This window comes from Ovis aries, chromosome 24 (assembly GCF_016772045.2).
Source record: "Ovis aries strain OAR_USU_Benz2616 breed Rambouillet chromosome 24, ARS-UI_Ramb_v3.0, whole genome shotgun sequence".
NCBI classification, from domain to species: domain Eukaryota; kingdom Metazoa; phylum Chordata; class Mammalia; order Artiodactyla; family Bovidae; genus Ovis; species Ovis aries.
This window is the reverse complement of record NC_056077.1, coordinates 13685095-13709651: the sequence shown is the minus strand read 5'-3', so window position 1 is coordinate 13709651 and position 24557 is coordinate 13685095. Positions and strand designations below refer to the sequence as shown.

Here is a 24557-nt window from a genome sequence, read left to right as displayed (position 1 = left end):
TGTTTTCCAGAGTGGTTGTGCCATTTTGCATCCCCACCGGCTGTGTGGGGATGGTCCAGTTCCTCCACGTCCTCACCAACACTTGGTGTGGTCAGTTCTTTTTAATTTAGCTGTTCTGAAAGGTGTGCGGTGGTATCTCATTGTTTTAATTTGCATTTCTCTCTGATGACTAATGAAGCTGAACATTCTTTCATGTGTTTATTTACTGTTCCTTCATCTTCTTTGGAGAATCGTCTGTTCATATGCCTTATGCGTTTTTTATTGGGTTGTTTTTTTGGCTGTGCCACATGGCTTGTGGGATCTTAGTTCCCTGACCGAGGACTGAACTTGTGGCCCCTGCAGTGGAAGTGCAGAGTCTTAACCCTTTATTATTGAATTTTGAATGTTCTTGATATATTCTGAGTACAAATCCTTTATCAGGTATGATTTCCAAATATTTTATCCCAGTTTGTGGCTCTTTTCCTTCTCTTAACAGTGTTCTTTTAAGGGCAGGAGTTTTAAATTTTGATAAAATCCAATTTATTTGTCCCCGTGGATCACTCTTTTCTTCTTAAATCTAGGAAACTTTGCCTAACTCAGACTAACAATTTTTTTTGTGGTTGTTGCATGTTTTCCTATAGATGTTTTGTAATTTGAGATTTTACATTTAGTTCTATGACCAACTTAGAGTTAAATCTGAATATGATGTGGCTTATGAATGGAAGTTTACTTTTTTGTATACAGATATCAGATTGTTCCAGTGTCTTCTGTTGAATCATTCTTTCTCCGTTGAATTGGCATTGTGCCTTTGTTGAAAATAAGTTGTTCACATGCCTCTGTGCTCTATTTTGTTCCACTAATCTATTTTCACACCAGTTCTTAACTAACATACTTTTATAATAAATCTTAAAATCAGGTAGGGTTAGTATTCCACCTCTCCCCTTCCTTTTGGCTATTCTAGTTCCTTTACATTTCAATGTGAATTTTAGAATTTGGTAACAATTCATACAATAAGCCTGTTGGGATTGCATTAAACCTGTAGGTCAGTTTGGAGAGAATTTAGCATATTGACACTATTGAATCCTCCAATCCTTGGATGTGATATATTTTCTGATTTAAGTCTTCTTTAATTTTCTCCTTGGAAAATTTTGCTCCTTGGAAGAAAAGCTATGACAAACCTAGACAGCAGAGACATTACTTTGCTGAAGGGTCCATCTGGTCAAAGCTATGGTTTTTCCAGTAGTCATGTATGGATGTGAGAGTTGGACCATAAAGAAAGCTGACTGTCGAAGAATTGATGGTTTTGAACTGTGGTGTTAGAGAAGACTCTTGAGAGTCCCTTGGACTGCAAAGAGTTCAAACCAGTCAATCCTAAAGGAAATCAGTCCTGAATATTCTTTGGAAGGACTGATACTGAAGCTCCAGTACCTTGGCCACTTGATGCAAAGAACTGACTCACTGGGAAAGATCCTGATCCTGGGAAAGACTGAAGGCAGGAGCAGAAGGGGACAGCAAGGATGAGACGGTTGGATGGCATCACTGACTCGATGGACATGAGTTTGAGCAAGCTCCAGGAGTTGGTGGTGGACAGGGAGGCCTGGTGTGCTGCAGTCCATAGGGGCACAAAGAGTCGGACATGCCTGAGCGACATAACTCTAATTTTCTCAGCAGTGTTCTTGTTGTTCCCAGTGTACACATCTTTAACATCTTTTGTCAGATTTATTTTTCTTACAATATTTTGGAGAGTTTTAGAAATGATACTATTTAAAAATTTCAATTTCTGAATATTCATTACTGGTAGATAGAAATGTGCTTGAATTCTTTGTACTGGCCTAGTATTCTGCCACCTTGTTAAACTCACTTATTTGTAGTCTTTTGGTCGATTCTTTCAGATTTCTATATCGGCTACTATGTAGTCTGTGAATTGTAACAGTTTTACTTCTTCCTTTCCAATCTGAATGCCTTTGTTTGTTTTTCTTACTTTATTGGTTAGAACTTCTAGTTCTAACTTCTAATAACTTCTAATAATGTTGAGTAGAAGTGGCGAGGACACTCTCAGAGGACGTTCTTAGTTTATTTCTGATCTTCAGGAGAAAGCAGTCTTTCAGTATTAAGCATGGTGTTCCCAGTGGATTTGTCATAGATGCCCTTTATCAGGTTGAGGAGGTTCCCTTCCACTCCTAATCAGTGAGGGATTTTTTTTTTTTTTAATCAGGAATGAATGCCAGCTTTTTCAGTTGCTTTTTCTGTGTCTATTAATATGATCATGGCTTTAAATTTTTTTAGTTTTGAGACCCCATATAGACCCCATATGGACTATAGACCTCCAGGCTCTTCTGTCCATGGCATTCTCCAAGCAAGAATTTTGGAGTGGGTAGCCACTGGAGAAGGAAATGGCAACCCACTCCAGTGTTCTTACCTGGAGAATCCCAGGGATGGGGGAGCCTGATGGGCTGCCATCTATGGGGTTGCACAGAGTTGGACACGACTGAAGTGACTTAGCAGCAGCAGCAGCAGCCATTCCCTTTGGAGATGGCAATGGCACCTGACTCCAGTACTCTTGCCTGGAAAATCCCATGGATGGAGGAGCCTGGTGGTCTGCAGCCCATGGGGTCGCTAAAGAGTCAGACACGACTGAGTGACTTCACTTTCACTTTTCACTTTCATGCATTGGAGAAGGAAATGGCAACCCACTCCAGTGTTCTTGCCTGGAGAATCCCAGGGACAGGGGAGTCTGGTCGGCTGCTGTCTATGGGGTCGCACGGAGTCGGACACGACTGAAGCGACTTAGCAGCAGCAGCAGCCATTCCCTTCTCCAAAGGATCTTGCCAACCCAGGGACTGAACTTGCAGGCAGATTCTGTACTGTCTGAGCCACCAGGGAAGACCAGTATGGTAAATTACACTGATTAATTTTTAAACATTAAACTGTCATTACATTCCTCGGACAGACTCTGCGTGGTCAGGATATCCTTTTTATACATTGTTGGGTCCAATTTTGTAAAATTTGTTTAGATATTTTGTTTGTTCATGAAGGATATTGGTCAATTTTATTTATTTTTCTAGTAATGTCTTTGGTTTCAGCATCAGGGTAATACTGGCATCATATTATAGAATAAGTTGAGGGGATAACAAGTTGCCGCCTTTTCAGTTTTCTAGTTTGCAGACAACTGGTAATATTTCTTCCTTAAATGATCGGTAGAATTCAATAGGAGAGCTATCTGGGCTTGGGTTTTCCCTTATGAAAAAGCTTTTCCCTATTAGTTCAACTTCTTTAAATAATATGGAGCTAATCAGGTTATCTCTTTCTTCTCAAGTGAATGAAGTTTGACTCTTTCAAGGAATTGTTTCATCTAAGTTGTTGACTTTATTGATAACTTTTCATAATATTTCCATATTATCCATTTCACATCTGTAGACTCTGTGGTGACATCACCTCTCTCAATCTTGATATTGGCAATTTGTGCCCTCTTGCTTAATTTTTCTCATTTGTCTGATTTACTGAAGGTTTGTCAAATTTGCTGATCTCCAGGGACCAGTTTCTAGTTACGAGTTTTTCTGTTTTGCTCTTCTATTTATTTCATTGATTTCTACTCTGGCCTTTATATTTCCTTTTTTCCATTTTAGGTTTACTTTGCTTTTCTTTTTCTAGTTTTTTTCTTTTCTTTTTTAGAGTGGACGCTGAGGCGACTGATTTGGGAACTTTTTTGTTTTTTGTTTTTTCCCCCTAATAAAGGCATTCAAAAGTTCCCTTAAAGCGCTACAAAAATTCCCTTCATGTACTGCTTTAGCAGCATGTCATACCTTCTGATATATTGTGTTTTTAAAATTTTCATTCAGTTCAAAGTACTTTTCTCCCTTGGCTTATTGTTACACAGAAGTATGTTCATTTGTAAATATTTGGGGATTTTCAAAAGATCTTCCTTTTATTAATTCCTAGTTTAATTTCACTGTGGTTGGGGATCATGTGTCTTTGAAAAGAATGTGTATTCTGTTGCTGGGTGAACCATTGTACAGTATAAACATCAATAATGTCAAACTTACTAATAGTATTGTTTAAATCTTTTTAAAAATAAAATCCTATTGATTTCTTCTTGACTTGTACTGTCAATTACTGAGAGAGGTTATTGACACCTTTTCCTATAATTATGGATTTTTCTATCCCTCTGTGAAGTTCTTTAATTTTTTGTTTCCTGTAGTTTGTTGTTAGGTGCATAAACATTTGGGATTCTTTTGACTTCTTCATGAATTTGTCATTATGAAATGATCTCCTTTTTTAAATTTATTTTTTAATTGAAGGATAATTGCTTTACAGAATTTTGTTGTTTTCTGTCAAACATCAACATGAATCAGCCATAGGTGTACATATGTCCCCTCCCTCCTGAACCTCCCTCCTAGCTCCCTGCCCATCCCACCCTTCTAGGTTGATACCAAGCCCCTGTTTGAGTTTCCTGAGACATACAGCAAAGTCCCATTGGCTGTCTATCTTACATATGGTAAGGTAAGTTTCCATGTTATTCTCTGCATACATCTCACCCTCTCCCCACTCTTGCCATGCCTATACATCTGTTCTCTATGTCTGTTTCTCCATTGCTGCCTTGCAAATAAATTCATCAGTACCATCTTCCTAGATTCCATATCTATGCGTTAATATACAATATTTATCTTTCTCTTTCTGACTTACTTCACTCTGTATAATAGGCTCTAGGTTCATCCACCTCACTAGAACTGACTCAAATGCATTCCTTTTTATGGGTGAGTAAAATTCCGTTGTGTATATGTATATAAGTTCTTTATCCATTCATCTGTTGATGGACATCTAAGTTGCTTCCATGTTCTAGCTATTATAAATAGTGCTGCAGTGAACATTGGGGTACAGGTATCTTTTTCAATTTTGATTCTTCAGGGTATATGCCTAGGGGTGGGACTGCTGGGTCATATGGTAGTTTTATTCCTAGTTTTTTAAGGAATCTTCATACTGTCTTCTATAGTGGCTGTATCAATTCATATTCCCACCAACAGTGCAAGAGCGTTTCCTTTTCTCCACACCTTCCCTTTTCTCCAAACTCAGCATTTATTGTTTGTGGACTTTTTGATGACGGCTATTCTGACTGGTGTGTGGTGATATCTCACTGTAGTTTTGATTTGCATTTCTTTAATACTGAGCTGTGTTGAGTGTCCTTTCATGTGTTTGTTAGCCATCTGTATGTCTTCTTTGGAGAAATGTCTGTTGAGGTCTTTTTCCCACTTTTTGATTGGGTTTTTCTCGTATTGAGTTATATGAGCTGCTTGAATATTTTGGAAATTAATCATTTGTCAGTTGTTTCATTTGCTATTATTTTCTCTCATTCTGAAGGTCGTCTTTTTACCTTGTTTATTTATAGTTTCCTTTGCTGTGCAAAAGCTTTTAATTTTAACTAGGTCCCACTTGTTCACTTTTGTTTTTATTTCTATTAATCTAGGAGGTGGGTTGAAATGACCTCCTTTATCTCTGATAATATTCCTTGCTCTGGAATCTCTGAAATTTTGTCTTATATAAATATAGCCATTCCAATAATTGATTAGTATTAGCATGGGATACCTTTCCTATATGCTTCTTTTTAATCTTTATCTGTGTCTTTATATTTAAAGTGTTTCTTATAGGCTGCACAGAGTTTGGTTTTGCTTTTTTAGGCATTCTGAAAATCTGTCTTTTAACTGAAATATTTAGACCATTTAAATTTAATGAGACAATTGATAGGAGTAAGTTTAAATTTATCATCTTACTATTTGCTTTCTATTTGTCCCATTTGTTTTTTCCTTCCCTTTTCTCTTTTTATACATTTTTGATTTTGTTAGATTTTATAGTTGCATTAATCCCTTTGTTTGACTTATTACTTTTTTTTAAGTTTAGTGTTTGCTATAGGGCTTCCCTGGTGGCTCAGATGGTAAAGAATCTGCCTGCAACTGAGTCCTGGGTTCAATCCCTGGGTTGGAAAGAACCTCTGGAGAAGGGAATGGCTACCCAGTTCAGCATTCTTGCCTGGAGAATTCCATGGACAGAGGAGTCTGGCGAGCTACAGTCCATGGGGTGACAAAGACAGGACTGAGTGACTTTCATAGGATTCATAATATCTTTAACTTATTAGTGTCCACCATTAAGTGATACTGTACCACTTAATATATAATGTATTTTACAATAATATGCTCCCATATCTCTTCCTGACCTTTATGTTATTGTTTTCACGTATTTCACTTTTACATATATTGTAAAGCCCATTTTATTGTTAATTTTGTTTAAATAGTTAACCATTAGGAGATTTTAGGAGACACATACACGGTGTATGTATACAGTGGTTCACTCAGTCGTGTCCAACTCCCTGTGACCCCATGGACTGCAGCATGCCAGGCTTCCCTGTCCATCACCAACTCCTGGAGCTTACTCAAACTCATGTCCATCGAGTAGGTGATGCCATCCAACCATCTCATCCTTGTTGTCCCCTTCTGCTCCTGCCTTCAGTCTTTCCTAGCATCAGGATCTTTTCCAATTAGTCAGTTCTTTGCATCAGTACTGGAGTTTCAGCTTCAGCATCAGTCCTTCCAATGAATATTCAGGACTGATCTCCTTTAGGATTGACTGGTTTGATCTCCTTGCAGTCCAAGGGACTCTTAAGAGTCTTCTCTAACACTACAGTTCAAAAGCATCAATTCTTCTGCACTCAGCTTTCTTTATGGTCCAACTATCATATCCATACATGACTACCGGAAAAATCATGGCTTTGACTAGACGGACCTTTGTTGACAAAGTAATGTCTCTGCTTTTTAATGCGATGTCTAGGTTGGTCATAGCTTTCTTCCAAGGAGCAAGCATCTTTTAATTTCATGGCTGCATTCACCATCTGCAGTGATTTTGGAGCCCCCCAAAATAAAGTCTTTCACTGGTTCCATTGTTTCCCCATCATTCTGCTATAAAATGATGGGACCAGATGTCATGATCTTAGTTTTTTGAATGTTGAGTTTTAAGCCAACTCTTTTACTCTCCTCTCTCACTTTCATCAGGAGGTTCTTTAGTTCTTCACAGCTATAAAAAAAGATTATGTTGCCATTTGCAACAACATGGATGGATTAAGTTACATAAGTGAAGCATCCTTTGAGAAGGATAGGTGTTAACTTTTCTCTAAATGGTAGAATTCACCTATGAAGCCATCTGGTCCTGGACTTTTATTGGGAGTTTTTAAATTACTGATTTGTTTTCATTACTGGTAATTGATCTGTTCACATTTTCTATTTCTTCCTCATTCAGTCTTGAGAGATAGTATATTTCTAGGTTGTCCATTTTATTGGCATATAACTGTTTGTAGTAGTCTCTTACGACTTATTATAGTTCTATGATATTGGTCATAACTTTTTTCACTTCTGATTTTATTGATTTGGGCCCTCTCTTTTTCCTGATGAGTCTGGCTAAAGATTTATCAATTTTGTTTCTTTTCAAAGAACCAGTTCTTAGTGTCATTGAGCTTTTCTATTGTTTTTAGTCTCTATCTCTGCTCATTATGATTTCTTTCCTTTTATTAACTTTGGGTTTTGTTTGCTCTTCTTTTTCTAGTTCCTTTAGGTGTAAGGTTCAGTTAACTTCAGCTCAGTTGCTCAGTCGTGTCCGACTCTTTGCGACCCCATGAATCGCAGCACGCCAGGCCTCCCTGTCCATCACCATCTCCCGGAGTTCACTCAGATTCGTGTCCATCGAGTCAGTGATGCCATCCAGCCATCTCATCCTCGGTTGTCCCCTTCTCCTCCTGCCCCCAATCCCTCCCAGCATCAGAGTCTTTCCCAATAAGTCAACTCTTCGCATGAGGTGGCCAAAGTACTGGAGCTTCAGCTTTAGCATCATTCCTTCCAAAGAAATCCCAGGGTTGATCTCCTTCAGAGTGGACTGCTTGGATCTCCTTGCAGTCCAAGGGACTCTCAAGAGTCTTCTCCAACACCACAGTTCAAAAGCATGAATTCTTTGGCACTCAGCTTTCTTCACAGTCCAACTCTCACATCCATACATGACCACTGGAAAAACCATAGCCTTGACTAGACAGACCTTTGTTGGCAAAGTAATGTCTCTGCTTTTGAATATGCTATCTAGGTTGGTCATAACTTTCCCTCCAAGGAGTAAGCGTCTTTTAATTTCATGGCTGCAGTCACCATCTGCAGTGATTTTGGAGCCCCCCAAAATAAAGTCTGACACTGTTTCCCCACCTATTTGCCATGAAGTGATGGGACCAGATGCCATGATCTTCGTTTTCTGAATGTTGAGCTTTAAGCCAATTTTTTCACTCTCCTCTGTGTATTTGATATTTTTTTGTTTCCTGGAGTAAGCTTGTATCATGAATTTCCCTCTTAGGACTGCTTTTGTTGCATCCCGTGGAGTTTGGATTGTTATGTTTTCATTTCTGTTTGTCCCAAGGTATGTTTAAATTTGTTCTTAGATCTCTGCAGTGACCCATTGATTGTTTACTTGTATATTGTTTAGCCTCCACATGTTAGTGTGGTTTTTTTTTTTTTTTTCATTTTTCCCCTTGTAGTTGATTTCTAGTTTCATAGTGTTGTGGTCAGAAAGGATGTTAAATATGATTTCAATTTTCTTAAAATTACCAAGGCTTGTTTTGTGTCCTAGTATGTGATCTATCCTGGAGAATGTACCATTTGTTGGAATTATATTTGTCTTTTTTGACTGGCTTATTTCACTTAATATAAGATCCTCAATGTTCATCCATGTACAGGGCACTGGAATTTCCTTTTTAAAGGGCTGAATATGAATAATATTCCATGGTATGTGTATGGTTCTGTTTATCTGCTCATTTATCAATGAACACTTGGGTTGCTGCCACCTATTGGCTACTGTGAACAATTCTGCTAAGCACAGGTGTGTGTAAATATTTCTTTAGGATGTTGCTTTCAATCCTTTTGGGTATATACCCAGAGTGGAACTGCTGGATCACATGTGATCTATGTTTAATTTGGTTTGAAAGGACTGCCGTATTGTTTCACACAGCAGCTGCACTAGCTTTCATTCCCATGAATGGCTGCACAAGGATCCCAATTTCTTTTCCAAATCTTCACCAGTACCTGTTACTCTGTTTTTCTGAAAGAGGGCCCATCCTAGTGGGTGTAAGGTGATTTCTCTTTGATTTGATTTTGATTTGTATTCCTAATGACTAATGATGGAAGAGGATGAGATGGTTGGATGGCATCACTGACTCAATGGACATGAGTTTGAATAAACTCCAGGAGCTGGCCATGGACAGGGAGGCTTGGAGTGCTGCAGTCCATGGGGCGGAGTCAGACATGACAGAGCGACTGAACTGAACCGACTGAATGATTAATGATGTTGAGCATCTTTCCATGTGTTTATTGACCATTAATATACCTTCTTTGGAGAAATGCCGGTTTCAGTTGTTCGTCCATCTTTAAATTGGGCTGTTTTTGTCTTTTGTTATTGAATTGCAGAAATTCTGGATATATCCTGTCAATGTTTGCTTTATATATTTAGAGTTTGTGGTTTTTGCATGTCTGTAATCATTATATTCTTGGTGAATTGATCCTTTCATCAATATATAAAGTCCTTGTTTATCTGTTGCAATAGTTTTTCTTTAAAAATTTAAAGTCTGTTGCGTTTGATATTAGTGTTGCTGCTCCTGTTCTCTTGTGGTTACTATTTGCATGGAATAACTTTTTCCATCCTTTCACTTTAAATCTGTGCATTTCCTTAGCTCAAAAGTCTCTCATAGGCAGCATCAAGTGGGATTCTCTTTTTAAATCCATCCTGCCAATCTGTGTCTTTTAACTGGGGGAATTTACTTACATTTAATTATTGATAGGGAATTGCCATTTTATTTGCCTTCTGTATGTTTTAAACCTTTTTGTCCCTCCCTTCCATTTTGTCTTCCTTTGTATTTACACAATATTTTTTCAGCAGTGACATGTTTTGATTCCCTTCTCATTTTCTTTCGTGTATATTCTCCATGTATTTTCTTTGTGTTGTATAAAACACACTGTGATTATGTTTAACATTCTAAGGTGATAAAAATAGTGATTACATTTAACATCCTAAAAGGTTATGATAATCCATTTAAACTGAGAACTATTAAACTTTTCTCACATACAAAATTCTACTTCTTGACAGCTCCTCTATACCCACCTTTGTTGCTGATGTCACAAATTACATCCTTATTTGTTATGTACCCACTAATACAAGGAGAAGGCAATGGTGACCCACTTCAGTACTCTCGCCTGGAAACTCCCATGGGTGGAGGAGCCTGGAAGGCTGCAGTCCATGGGGTCGCTAATAGTCGGACACGACTGAGTGACTTCACTTTCACGCGTTGGAGAAGGAAATGGCAACCCACTCCAGTGTTCTTGCCTGGAGAATCCCAGGGGCGGGGAAGTCTGGTGGGCTGCCCTCTATGGGGCCACACAGAGTCGGACACGACTGAAGTGATTTGGTAGCAGCGGCGGCAGCAGCAGCAGCAGCAGCAGCACTAATATAGACTTAGAGTCAATATTATGCTTTTCTCTTTTAAATCTTATTATGAATGAATAAAAATTGGAGTTAAGATCTAAATGATAATATTACAGGTTTTTACTTGTCCATATATCAATATTTACCTTTACTAGAGAATCTTATTTTTCATAGGACTTTGAATTACTGTCCATCATCCTTTCATTTCCACTTGAAGGAGTCCTTTAAGCATTTCTTATAAGGCTGGGCTAGTGGTGATAGCACTTTTAGTTTCTGTTTATCTGGGAATGTCTTAATTTCTTCCTCATTTTTGATGGACACTTTGTTGTATATAGAATTTTCAGTTGACTTTTTTTTCTTTCAGCACTTTTTTTCTCCCCAGCTTTACTGAGGTATAATCAACTGTATATATGTACAGTATATTTGATACATCTACACAGTTTGAAAGGATAATCCTAGTCAAGCTAATTAACATATGCATTATCTCACATACTGACCATTTTTTTTTGAAATGTGATGAAAATATTTAAGATCTACTCTTATAGCAAATTTCAATACAGTACAGTATTGTTAATGGTTTTCCCCATGTTCTACATTAGATCCCCAGAATTTATTCATCTTATACTTGCAGGTCTGTTCTTTTGATCAATGTCTTGCCATTCCTCCCCCACTCCTGTACCTGATAGTCAGCACTACTCTCTGTTTCTGTGAGGCTGGCCTTAATATCACATATTAAGGGATATCATCTACAATATTTGTCTTTTTCTGTCTGACTTCTTTCACTTAGTATAATGCTCTCACGTTTTATCCATTTTCTTGCAGAAGACAGGATTTCCATCTTTCATAAGTGAATAATATTCCTGTGTGTGTATCACATTTTCTTTATCTGTTCCTATGTCGATGGACAGGTAGGTTGTTTCTGTATCTTGGCTACTGTAAATAATACTCCAATGAACATGAAAGTGAAGATATCTCTTTTGAGATACTGATTTCATTTCCTCTGGATATGCATCAAGAGGTGGGATGACCGTATCATATGGTAGTTCTGTTTTTAAGCGTTTGAGGAACCTCCCTGCTGTTTTCCATAAAGACTGTACTAATTTACATTTCCACTAACAGTTCACAATAGTTCCCTTTTCTCCACATCCTCATCAACACTTGTTATCTTTTGTCTTTTTTTTTTTAAATTTGTTTTTTTAATCTTTGGCTGCACTTAATGGCATGTTGGATCTTGCTTCCCCAACCAGGGATCCAACCTGCATCCCCTGCATCGGCAACACAGAGTCTTAACCATTGGACCACCAGGGAATTCTCTCTCTTGTCTTTTTGATGACGGTTATCCTAATAGGTGTGAGTTAATATCCCACCGTAGTTTTGATTTGCGTTTCCCTGATGATTAGTGATGTTGAGCATCTTTTCATATACCTGTTGGCCATTTGTACAGGTATACCTCAGAGATACCGCAGGTTCAGTTGCAAACCACTTCTAAGTAAGTAGAGTACATCACATGGATTTTTTAAGTTTCCCAGTGCATATAAAAGTTATGTTTATGCTATACTGTAGTCTGTGTACAATAGCATTATGTTTAAAAACCAATGTACATTAAACTTTAAAAATACTTATTGCCAAAAAAATGCTAATCATTGAGCCTTCAGCAAGTCATAGTATAAATTCAAAGATCACAAATAATAATAATGAAAAAGTTTATTATTTTGAGAGTTACCAAAATGAGACATACAGACTCAAAAATAGTAAATGCTGTTGGGAAAATGGCACTCAATAGACTTGCTTGACAAAGGGTTGCCACAGATATTCATTTGTTCCTCACTCTTAGGCTTATGGTTAAACGAGGTTATACACCAAGTGTTTGGCACAGGGCCTGGCATCTAGCTGCATTTAATACATTTGCTGCTATTTCTACTGACCTGTCTCTCAATTGCATTCCTGTGCCCTGGCGCTGTGTACCAGGGCGTGGGGAGAAGGGTGAGTACATTTATTGGGGATAGAGGACACAGGGCCATTGTCAGCAGTGTCCTCCTTGAATGATCTGTCGCATAGCCGTAACCACAAGGGCAGTCAGATAGCTGCCAAGTGGCCTTGCTTTTTGTCTAAGTATACACTGTATGTTTAATTTTAATAAACTGTCATAAAAATCAGCAGAAAAGACAGCCAGGATGTCCAGATGAGTTTCTTTCTGAATCCATCAGAAAGGGAAGCTATTTGTGGAAGGAGGAATGAAGGAATGGTCGTTAGGTGACTTGGGATTATGTGACACAGAAAGTTGTTGGTGACATGTAGTTTGCATTTTCCAAACTGGTCTTCCCTGGACTCAGTGGAGGAGCTGTCATTCATCTCCAGCCATCACGTGTGTGGGTGTGTCTGTGTACAAAGGCCTGGGTAGTCGCCTTGATTTGAGAGCAAGTGTGCTGCAGAGGATTGTAGAGATGCTAAATGGTGACTCTCTTCACACTCTGCAAGGCTTCTGGAGGCCTGTACTTCCCAAAGAAAACAGCATAATCTCCAGAAGAGTCTTTAGCCCTTTGGGGTCTGGGAGCCTTAGATGCCCAGCTGTTCCTTCCAGACTTTCTCAGCACTAGGTTTGTCCCCACTCCCTTGATGACCCCCTCAGCATTTCTTGACCAGACTCTGTCCTGCAGCCATACTTTGGTAGCCAGCCCTCCACCTGGCACAGAGCGGGCCCTCAGCCAAAATCCCTTAACTCTGACCTCGCCCGAGTAGTCTTCTCTGCTGGACTGTCCTTTACATGTCCTAACTTATCTCTTCCCTAAAGCTCCCAGCTCTGTTCCTTGCTCACTCCTGGGAATGCCTGGGGCACTTTCTGTCCCCGCAGACATCGTTTTCTCTCCCTGAGGGCAGGATCCTGGTTGGCAGCATGGGATGTTACAAGCGTCTTAGTCCCTTGGAAGCATCATCTATTAACCGGGCCATTGAGGCGGATCTCTTGGTCCCTAAAAGGTCACAGATAGGGAAATTTCATTGTGTGCAGGTGACTAGTGATCTTTTTTCCCTCTCCGAGGGAGGTAAGATACCTGCTTTCATCGTAAGATACTGATATGAAAGTTCTGGCTGTCAATGAAGTTTTCCCATTACCGTTTTATTTCATCAAAACAAAGAGGAAAATATAAAACTGTTCTCAAAACTATATTTTAACCATAGGTTTCTGGGTTGAAAAATTACATCTCTCTCAAAGAAATTGAATTCTAAAGACCATTTCTTTTGGCCTATAAAAATACCTCACATAAATGCTTCTGAAACGAGGCTGAACTGAAGGATCACCCGGGTCTTTCAGGAATCCTGTCGGTGGCTCATTTATTAGTGTCAAAGTGAGAGCCAGTTTTCTGCAGGCATGTGTGTGTGCATTCATCCCTGCACACCATGGCCTTTGCCAGAGCCCTCACTTGGGATTTCCTCATGACTGGGAGAATGAACACAGTTTTGGTGTAAATCTTGTTATGGTCAGGTTCAGCTGCTGCCTGTTTGTCTGGACCCAGGGCAAGGGTGCACTGCCTGTGTGATTCACCGAGGCTGCCTCAGCATGCCTGCTGGTCGTGTCTGGTGACTTGGTTGTAAAGCTTGTTCTGGACGAGGGGTCTCCTCCTGGCCTCCCTGCCCCCACCCTGCAGCTCCCCTGACCCACAGCACCTGGTCTTTCCTCTGCACAGCAAAAGTCATAGTAAATCAAAATTTTTTTTTTATTTGAGACACAAAAATGCAAAATTGCTGAGATATCAAACATTTCCCGATCAGCTACAATACGGCCACTATGTACAAAAGATCGGATGATCAATGTGCACACATATAAAAATACAGTATGCATTACCTATGTACAGCACATGTGCAAAATGTATGGCATTCAAACATGATATGGAATTGATTGCAGGGGTGCAAACAGCAAATACAAAGGCATCATGGTTTTTCTTTTAAAAAACAACATAAAGGCAATACATGAATGGACCCCCGATTGCCATCATTTTTTGTTTATTAAACTAGTGCTTTGATAAGCAGGGCTCTGTAGATTGGTATCTTTCTCCTTTTTTTTCATAGAGTGAGATGCTAAGACATAATGTGACAATGAAAATAAGAAGAGAAACACCTATCTCATTGCATTTCTACTGCAAGCAAGAAAACAAGAAAATGAATTTGTATGTAGAAAGGAAAAACCTGTATTACTGCTAAATATGTATTATTCTTAACCCAACAAAACAAATCTATACTATCTTACATGAAAACGAGGAATATCTACATCTTTGTGAAAATTATAACCTTAAATGGATAATACCTTTTTGGGACTGATTTTTGAGAGCTCATTAGTCTCAAATTTTAAATAAAAAGTGCCTTCTTTTGGCAAATACTTGGCAATGCCTTTGGTTCCTTTAAAGCAAGTTTGCATTACTAGTAGTTACTCGAGGTTAAGTACTTTGGGTAGCAACTAAACCCTTTCCTAAATGCTTCCTCCTCCTAAGCCAGCAAGTTTCCTTACAGCATGATGTGGAGAGGTAATCGTTACGAGTCTCGGTGATTCTAGAACTTGGTTAAAGCTTTGTCTTAGTGGTTGGCACAGAGCTCTGTTAAAACCTGACAGCTGCGTCGAGATCGCCAATGACATGATGTGTTTGATACCAGACAGCACCTTGCAGATCTGAGATTGCCACCCTGTTATCACAGGGTCATGACATTTTCTGATGTGATTCGCAGAGCAACGTGTTTGCGTGGAGGGGAAGAGCTCGTTTGTAAACATGTGCAGCTTTCTGAATTACAGGCCTCGAATCTGAGAGTTCAGGTAGAGACCCTTTGTAATGATGCATTTCCTCAAATACTGCAAGAAAGGGCAAATGGGGACAGATGGAGACCTGCTTATTGCCATGCAGTCACTTCACAAATAAAAACGTAGCCCAGAAGGATCACTGAAGGAGCAAGTTATCAAAGGTTTGAACCGAGAAAAAGAATGACTACATCTTCGTTGTCATTTTCCAGTTTTGACGGAAACCGCGTACAAGATGGGCGGAAATGCAGTGAGGCTGCTCTCCAGACACACACGTCCGCATGTGTGAGCTGTTTCCTGGTGACCCTGACCTTCCAGTTAGTGTTCTCTGAGTGTGGGCTGGTTGTGTGGCCTCCAGGTGGAGGTCACTTTGCCTGGTGTCCTGCTCTGGTGCCAGCGGTCAGGACTGACGCTTGTAGTGACGGGTGGTGACCTGTGGGGCTCTACTTGTGGACCTAGCTGTGTGGCCCCAGTGTCTCTGCTGATGGATGCTGACAGTCGGTCTCTGGGAAGTTCTCGAAACAGCCCCTGGTGCCGCCGCACACCCTCCAGCTGACTCACGGCAGGAGCCACCGGACACGCGTGTGAGTGAGGGGTGTGAACCCAGCCAAAGGCTGGTTGTGGACAGTAACAAGATGGTCCGGCCCTGGCAGGGACAGCTCTTTCGCCAGCTGTGGTGGCCAGTTTCAGCCTGAGATCCTGAAAGGGACTCTGGAGAAAGCTTGTATGGCTAGAATGACCTGGGGTGGAGGAAGCCCGAGTCAGCTTTGGTGACCAAATAGGTGACACCCTTCTCATCAGCTATCACTTGGCGTCCACTGACCTCACAGCTCGTGACGGCGCCTCTACGGGCGGCAGCTGGGGGGACCACACCATGTTGCCTTCACCACGATTCTGAGAATGCACGTCCACGGGTCACAGAGCCGTGCAGTTTGTAAAAAGGAAATTTAAATAAGGTCTCTTTAGTGCCATAAAAATATTCATATAAAACACAAACAGTATCTGAGCATGAAGTTGCATGAACTCAGACTGCATCTATGTACAAATACGTGGCAGATACTATACAGCAGATTGCACATTTCAGGAAAAACACTAGGACGTAAAGCACGCAGTGTCCTGTGAGATTTTCTAGTACATGCTTTGCTGAAATGTACGAGATGACCACATGTGCCTGGACTTGCCAAGGCTCTGCAGCATCTTCGATGTAACTTTCTGTTCCTCCCATCCTTAATGACACGGCCTGGCACCTATATACACTAGTAAGGTAAGTGCGATACTACTGTGTTTCAGAAATATTTAGGAAATAAGACTGGACGTGAGATAATGTTTCTAGGAGGTGGCTGTCTGCTGGGCAGTATGGTACTTTGCAGGGCGGTACACAACAGTACCACCCCCTCCCCCCAACTGCACACACACCAGGATGGGAGGGCAGGCGGCAGCCGCGAGCGTCAGTAACTGGCCGCTCCTTGCCGCCTTCAGGGGAGATGCTGCTGCGTGAAGGTGAAGTGGGCACTCAGCGATTCATCATCAGGAGAGAGCAGGCTGTATGTAAGATGGCATTCTGTGCACTGCAGTGTGTGTGTTTGGAGAGCAACCTTCCTGTGGCATGTTTCAAACCTATCTTAGCCAAGCAATAAGGGGAGCTGAGGGCTAAAGAACAATCTATATACACAGTGCAGGATGACGGAGACAGAAAGTTAAGTCGACAAGAGCCAATACCACTAGCTGTTCAGTTGCCTCCTACAGTCCCACTGATATCTGCTGCTAATAACATGTTTCAATCTGAATGAATACAATGCTCAGAGTCTTAAGTGTGGGCCAGACAAGCCCTGGACAAAAACTCAGGGCCCAGTCCTCCCCTAAGAAAAGCACATTCCCCAGTCAGGAGCCCCAGCCCTGGAGACAGGCCCTCTGAGAGGAACCTACTCACGCCCAGGATGCTGACCATCCTGCTGGGCTTGGTCAGAAGGTGGCGCTCTGCTCAATGGTTACAATTTCCCACCTGTTGGATGACCAATCTCTAAGCACTCAAAATACCTACTACAGACCACGGTGCACCTGACCACCTCTGCCCGAACCATCCAGAAGCACTTTCCAGTTGGGTGGGCTTTCAACTGAGGGCTCTAGGGTGCTGGGCAACTGAACACTGGGAAAATGGACTTTTCTTACAGAGTAAAATTCACAAACTGAGATAAAAATATAAAGTAAGATCAGTTCTTAGGCAAAACACAAAACCTAGAAATGATTCACAGACTTTTCCCAAGTAATGGGTCAGGCTGCCCGTCACTGTGGGAACATTCACCATTTACAGACCCACAGAAAGCCTGACTAGGGTTTACCCAAGGTGAGGTTAGAGCACAATGCTCTTATTTAGTAAAAGTCTCCACACTTTTAAGTAGATTTCAGGTGGGTTTTTTTTTTTTCAGTTATTTTATATTTTGTCATATACTTAAATGACTAGCAGTTGACTGAAATAATTTTGGAAATCCTGTGATAGTTGGCATTTTATAAAACTCTGAAACTATCCTACTCAACAAATATGACTTTTTCAATATAAAAAACTACTAATAATACCTCCAGTTTCTCAACCTTCAGCCTGATGATACAGTGAGAGCTCAGGTATGACATCCAGTTACAAGCCTGGAAAACGGTAACCAGGGATCGGTGACCGAGAAGAGGAAGGCCAGGGCTGGGTCCGCCGGCCGACCTGGCACCACCACGCCACCTGAACCGTTCTGGGAATGTCCTAGGGGGACGACAGACTGCTGCCTTGCCTTCTCTTGGCAGCTCATCAGCTCAGAAAGATATTTCACGCCAAAGCCTTTTCTTGGTTCTTTGAGATGGGCCTGGTTACCTGAAAGTCAGCAATTCCTTAAATATGGAAATACACGTGGCTCAAGTACTCTAGAAATATTCGAGTTACTAAAACAAGTAGGACCACTGGGTATCCAATTCCTTACTCCAACACAGGCTGTACAAATCACAATGTCAGAGTATACATACAAGTGTCTAATATACACATTAAAATCATTGTAATCAACCCAGAGGGCTGCTAATAGACTTTTCAGTGTTATCAATACACCTGGACTTCTTAGAGTGGATTGTTTACGACAGTATTTTGTCGACATTGTCTGGTAATGGTGAAAGATCTCCCATTTCAATTTAAATCTGGAGATCTAAAGTAAGATTCCCCCAAATCACAAAATAAACTAAAACACACAAAAAAACTATATCGGTTTCTGAATGGAACCAAAAGTCTTCAGTGGGAAGCTGTCACTGAACTGGCTGGTGCTGGCCACTGCCCTTGACCCTGGCTGCATCTTGGGCCGGGCTCAGGCCTTTTCTAGGAGCTACCCTGTGCAGTGATCGCTCACCTCCCTTCTTTTTCAGTGGAGCTGTCTGCCTTTTATTTAAGGTCTTAAAATGACCACAGAGGTTTAACTGTAGCTGATGACCAGAGGCCCTCGTGTTGCCACCCTGCATACCTTACTCTTCGCGTTTTTAATCTAAAGGTGCCTTTCGTTCTTTACTGAAGTCTGGAGAAACAGATGAGTCTTCTTGGAGTAGTGTTTTTTTTTTAGAAGGCTCTGTGCTATATCAAACCACAGGCATTCACTGCTGGATGCAATGAAATGTTTTCAAACTTGGTTTCCAGCCTCTGACCATCCGTCCCATCTTTCTGTGACAACATACTGTAATTGCAATGATGCAACTCTGGATCTGTCTCTAAAATCTGACCTTTTTGAAACATCGTCGTCGTCTTCAAACCTCATAAACTCTGAGACGAGAAATCTGTGCTGTTAGTCCCACGGCAGCGGCAGGTCCTGTGGGTCTAGGAAGTCGGCAGAGAACATGCTGGGAGTGGTGGCGCTGAGCGGTGTGAGTCCCGATGACGTGCCGGGCATGGTAATGTCTAACCACTCCATGTTGTCCAAGTTCGAGTCAGAGAGGTCAAGGGACAGACAGGGCGTACTTGCAGCAAACTGGGCCTCGGCCGTTTCCATGGGTGAGTGCGAGGGGTCCAGCACGCCTGAGTGGCTCAGCAGGTCGTTCTGGAGGTCCTCGATCAGGGAGAAGGGCTCTCTGTCCTCGCTGCTGCTTTGCAGGGGAGCGATTTCATTAGCTGAAGGTAGAGTTCCATCCAGGAAGGCTTCGAGTTGGTTCTCTAAGCTGGCAGATAGACTGCTCATAGGTTCTAAGGATATGGGTGGTGCCATTTGGACCTGGGGTGGTGGCCGGGACACCACGGTGCTGACCGGCATTGTGGTGATGCTGGCTGTCACTGGTCTCATTTTGGAAATAGGAGAAGGTTCTTCTTTTATAGGGAGGGAAATCTCTGTGTAAAATAATTCAAGTAATTAGCAGTGATTTCGTACTATTTCAACATTTCTATTCATTAGGGCACTATCTTCTGTGCAATGACTTACACACGGTCCATTTTAGAGTAAGGAAGAGGTTGCTACTGGTCAGGTGCGGCCCTTGATAAATGTTAAGGTGATGATGGTGATAGATAATGTCGTTAAATATATAAACATGTAAGTTGATAGCATTCTGGTGTGCTTTCAATTCTTTACGGTAAGAGTAAGCATTAACTGCAGTCTCTACTGGCAAGTAGGAGTCGATGGTTTTCGATTATTTGATTTCTGGGTCTTTATTCTCAGTCACTGCAGGCTGAAGATAGCCTCCTGTCTCCCCCCATAGCTTGAGTCAGCTATCAGCAGATACCACCCTTATAGTGAATGTCAAAATGGATACCCCAAGTTTGTGCAGGCATGATGTACAGCCTTCCTGTTATGAAAGATCTAATTATATTCTTTTCTCTTTTTTATTATAGTTGAACTGTATGCCCAACTTAGCCATTGACATTCTATACAAAGTTGTTAAAAGATACAATGTTCTTTTATGTCATTTCTGAGTTAAAGCAAACACGTCATCTCCAAGAGACCGTGGATTACTTATTTTTTGTTTATTGTTTTCTCAGTTTTATTAAATCCTTAAGATTTTATACAGTGTCTTAGGAAGCACTAGTTACGTGTCATTCCTTGTCAGATCAAGTAGCAAATTAATGGACCTTCTGCTCTGATACCAGTGTTCACTTGGCTATATACATTTGAATGAAGGATCTTTTCTTTTACTTTCTTATGAGTATTTGATTGGTTTCATTTATATGCAGGTACACGAGGAAACATAGATTAATAATCACTCTTACAATTAAATGTCTGGGATGTGTAAACGAGAGAAAGAACTTATAATTTGATTCCTGAGTGAACTGTCAACTGTGTGTATTGTGTGTTTTTAGGATAGTTTGTTGTCAGCTCTAGAACTGTTTTGAAAGCTGAAAGTGCAACCTAAATAATTAGTTTTACCATCAATGATTTAAATCTGTCCTCATTATCACTACTATTAATATATAATAACATAAAATAATATACTCATTGATACTTTGTCATAAAAATTATCTCTTTTAGAAAATAACTGTTAGTATGACTGTCATACTTTAGTTCCCAAGTTTAGACTGCAAACATTATTCTTTTTAATCATTCCAAGAAATCTTTATTTTAACCAGATTTGGCAAAAAGCATTTCATTATTTTTTTAACCTGAAATTCAGTTATGAGTGTCTTTTTAAAAATTTTTATCATGAATTAATTATTTTGCAAGGCCAAAAAAAAAAAAATGCTATTTGCACATACAGACCTGTATGTAGTCAAATATCAAGAATTTTCTGTTATGTCAAACATTATGACAAAATCATTAACCTCAAAATTAAATAGAACCTCCTATGAATGGAGAAATTTTTATCACAATTTTAAAATCTGAATAAAACTCCTTCATCAAGGTAATTTGAGAATACTTGAGAAATATTCCAAAATAACACTTCAAGTTTTAAAATACTGACTTTATACTTATTTTTAGACATATGTAAGTTTAGGCAGAGAGATCCTTGAATTTTTTTTCTTTTTTTTTTGTAGTTAACGTTCCCTTATTCCTATTTAAGATGACAAGACTGTAAAAAATCTAAGATGTTCAATCATATGTAGAAAGTGCTTTGCCTTTGAATTTTAATTGCAGGCTGATTACTTTACAATATTGTGGTGGTTTTTGCCATACATTGATGTGAATCAGCCATGGGCATATATGTGTCCCACCATCCTGAACCCCCCTCCCACCTCCCTTCCCACCCTGTCCCTCTGGGTTGTCCCAGAGCACCAGCTCTGAGTGCCCTTCTTCATGCATCGAACTGGCATTAGTCATCTGTTTTACATGTTAATACACGTTTCAAGGTAACTTGGTTTTTGCGAAATAACACATAAATTGGAATGTTTTTATCCCATCACAACAATACACACTTGGAGCAAGTTTTGAAGTTTTTAGTGTGGAATTTAAATATGGTTCTAGTGTGCTGTTTTGAGATGGCCTATCTTTTTCAACAGGCATACATCTATTGTTAAATCTATTATATTACTGTGTTATACTGAAAGAATGGCTTCTCCATCTTAACAGACTAAATTGAACGGATTTAAAAGAATAAGGTGAGGTTAGAGTAATGTTTCTTAGTACTTAAGAGATGTGTGGTGGGCTCTAGAGGAAAACTGCCACAGACTCGTTAATAAGACTCTCTAGGGATCTAATGTGATCTTGACCTACCTCCACTTTTAATGAGGATGTCAAAGAGGTCGTCCATCTGCTGACTGTGTGCATTGGAAAGCTACAACAAAGGAGAATATATGTTAGCTTTCTTTTGTACCCTGGGAGCATTAGACAACTGGGAGCACTAGCAACCTTACAGAACATCCCATCTAACCTATCCTTCGATAATTTTGAAATTCTGAGGTCTCCTGAGACGTGAAGCCCCACCCTATGTGGCACAGTTGGTTAGTTAATAGAGCGAGAATGGGGTGAACACCCAGTTCAGATGACTACTTACAGTCTATCACTGTTTGCATTTTGAGAGGCTTCTAACACTTTCTTCTAAAAATGTCTTCATTCATTTGTATTTACGTAAAAATATGTTGAAAGGTTTCCAGCCTTATTGAGAGTTACCTGACATACAATAAACTACACTCATATAAAGTTGACAGTTAGATAAGTTCTGACATATGTATACATCCACAAAACTATCAACTCAATCAAGGTAATGAACATACCCATTTCCCCTGAAGTTTCCTCATGCCCTTTTGCAATACTCCTTTCAGCCCCAGGCAACCCAATGATCTGCTTTCCGTGAATACAGAAGTTTACATTTTCTAGAGTTTTATATAAATGGAGTCATACAGTTTGTACTTTTTGGCAGAGGGATAGAGGCTTCTTTCACTTGGCACAATGAATTTGAGATTTATCCATGTTGTAGAGTACAGCAGGAAAAGTTCATTCCTTTTTATTGCTGAGAGTATCCCACTGTATGGAAATATCAGTTTGTTTGGATTGTCGGCACTCTTTGGGTATTACAAATAAAGTTGCTGTGAACATCTGTGTACAAATCTTTGTACAGACATGTTTTCTTTTTTCTCTTAGGTAAATACTGAGGAGTAGAATGGCAGAATCATAGAGTAGGTGTCTGTTCAACTTTCTAAGAGATGGCTGTTTTCCAAAATTATGTTGTTTTTACATTTCCACAGCAATGGATGTTTCTAGCTGTTCTCCATTCTTGGCAACACCTGGTATGGGCAGTCATTTTAGACGCTTGGCAGTTAGTAGTGGCACTGCGTTGCTGTTTTAATGTGCATTTCCGTAATGACTAAGGATGCTGAGCATCTTTTCATGTGCTTATCTGCCACCTGTGTATTTTCTATGGTGAAATGTCTGTCCCAGTCTCTGGCCAGAACTTCTTATGCATACTGTTTGCATGGTATCTTTTTCCAATCATTTCTTTCAACCTTTGTCTTCGTATTTAAAGTATGCTCCTTGTATGTGCATATAGTAGTTATCTACTGCAGTATTACAAATCGGTGCAAAAAACTTGGTGGCTTAAAACACTAAGTTTCTAAGAGTCAGGAATTTAGGAATGGTTTAGGTGGGTAGTTCTAGTGTGGGTTCTTACATGATGCTGTAGCCAATATTCTGGCCAGGGTACAGCCATCTCACAGCTGAAGAATGTCCCTGTAAAGGTGACTGACTTCATGAGGACAAGGTGGTTGATGGAAGGCCTCGGTTTCTCTTTATGTGGGCCTCTGCAGGGTGCTGCTGGACTGTCCATGCGGCATAAGAGCTGGCTCTCTCCATAGCCAGAGGTCTTAGACAGTGCAAGCTGGGTGGCTTGATGACCTAGTTTCAGAAGCCACATATCATCTTTCCTGCCAGTTCTATTTGTTAGAAGCAAGTCACTAAGTCCAAGTACACAACATACATTTGGGTCCAGTTTTCCATCTATTCTGATAATTTCTGCATTTTAACTATTATTTATTCTACTAGTATGTTTTACGCAATCATTGATATGGTTTAAGTTTGGGTTTATCATTTTCATATTAGTTTCTATAATATTTGTCCTGTTTCTTGTTCCTCTTTGCTTGGCCTTTAAAAATAGTGATCTTTTGGAATTCTAGCTTAATTTTTCTATTTTTAAAAAGCAATAATTAAGTTGTTACTGTAGATATACAATATATACCCTTAATTTTCCATAGGCTACTTAATGTACCATTTCATATAAAATATAAAACCCCAGTAAACATAAAGATCATTGATTTCCTCTATCTTTTATTAGTTATTTTTAAGTATCATAGCTATATATTTTATAAACCCCTCAAGATAGTGTAATATCTTATAATACAGGTTTTGTAGTGATGAATTCTTAATTTTTCCTTGTCTGCACTCTAAGAAGGAAAGTGAACTAAGGGATATTTTTACTTGACAGGGAATACTGTGTCGACAGTGTTCTCCTCCTGCTCCCCGACCCCTCCGCCCAAGAACTTTAAAGATGTTGTTCCATTCTTTTCATGCTTCCATAGTTTCTGATGGAAAGTCAACTGTAAATCAAATACAGCTGACCCCTGAACACCACAGCGGTCAGGGCAACTGCCCTCCTCCCTCGAGCAGTCGAAAATCCACGTATTATAGAACTGGCTCTCCATATCCATGACTCTGCATCCATGGTTCCAACCAACCAGACTGTACAGTACTGTACTATGTATTTTCTGAAATCTGTATATAATGGATCTGTGCAGTTCTAACTTGTGTAGTTCAAGGGTCAACAGCAGCTGTTACCTGTGTATACTGTATTGCTGTGCTCTTGATGCTTCAAGATCTGCTGTTTAAATCTGGCTTTCAGTAATTTCATTATGATATGACTAGGCCATCTATTTATCCTGCTG

At 40.1% G+C, this 24557-nt stretch overlaps 1 protein-coding gene across 12 annotated transcripts in view; it reads right to left on the bottom strand.

Moving 5' to 3' along the window:
* Positions 1 to 14162: 14162 nt before the first annotated feature.
* The window catches only part of MRTFB (myocardin related transcription factor B), a 296817-nt gene continuing 286422 nt past the window's right edge, over positions 14163 to 24557 (bottom strand). For all 12 annotated transcript variants that reach the window (XM_042240566.1, XM_042240564.1, XM_042240563.2 and 9 more), the window contains 2 exons: positions 21898 to 21958; positions 14163 to 19586 (listed from right to left, as the gene is read on the bottom strand). In XM_042240566.1, coding sequence (XP_042096500.1) covers positions 19051 to 19586; positions 21898 to 21958 — 597 coding nt within the window. In that variant the 3' untranslated portion in view covers positions 14163 to 19050. The remainder of the gene's footprint in view (positions 19587 to 21897; positions 21959 to 24557) is intronic.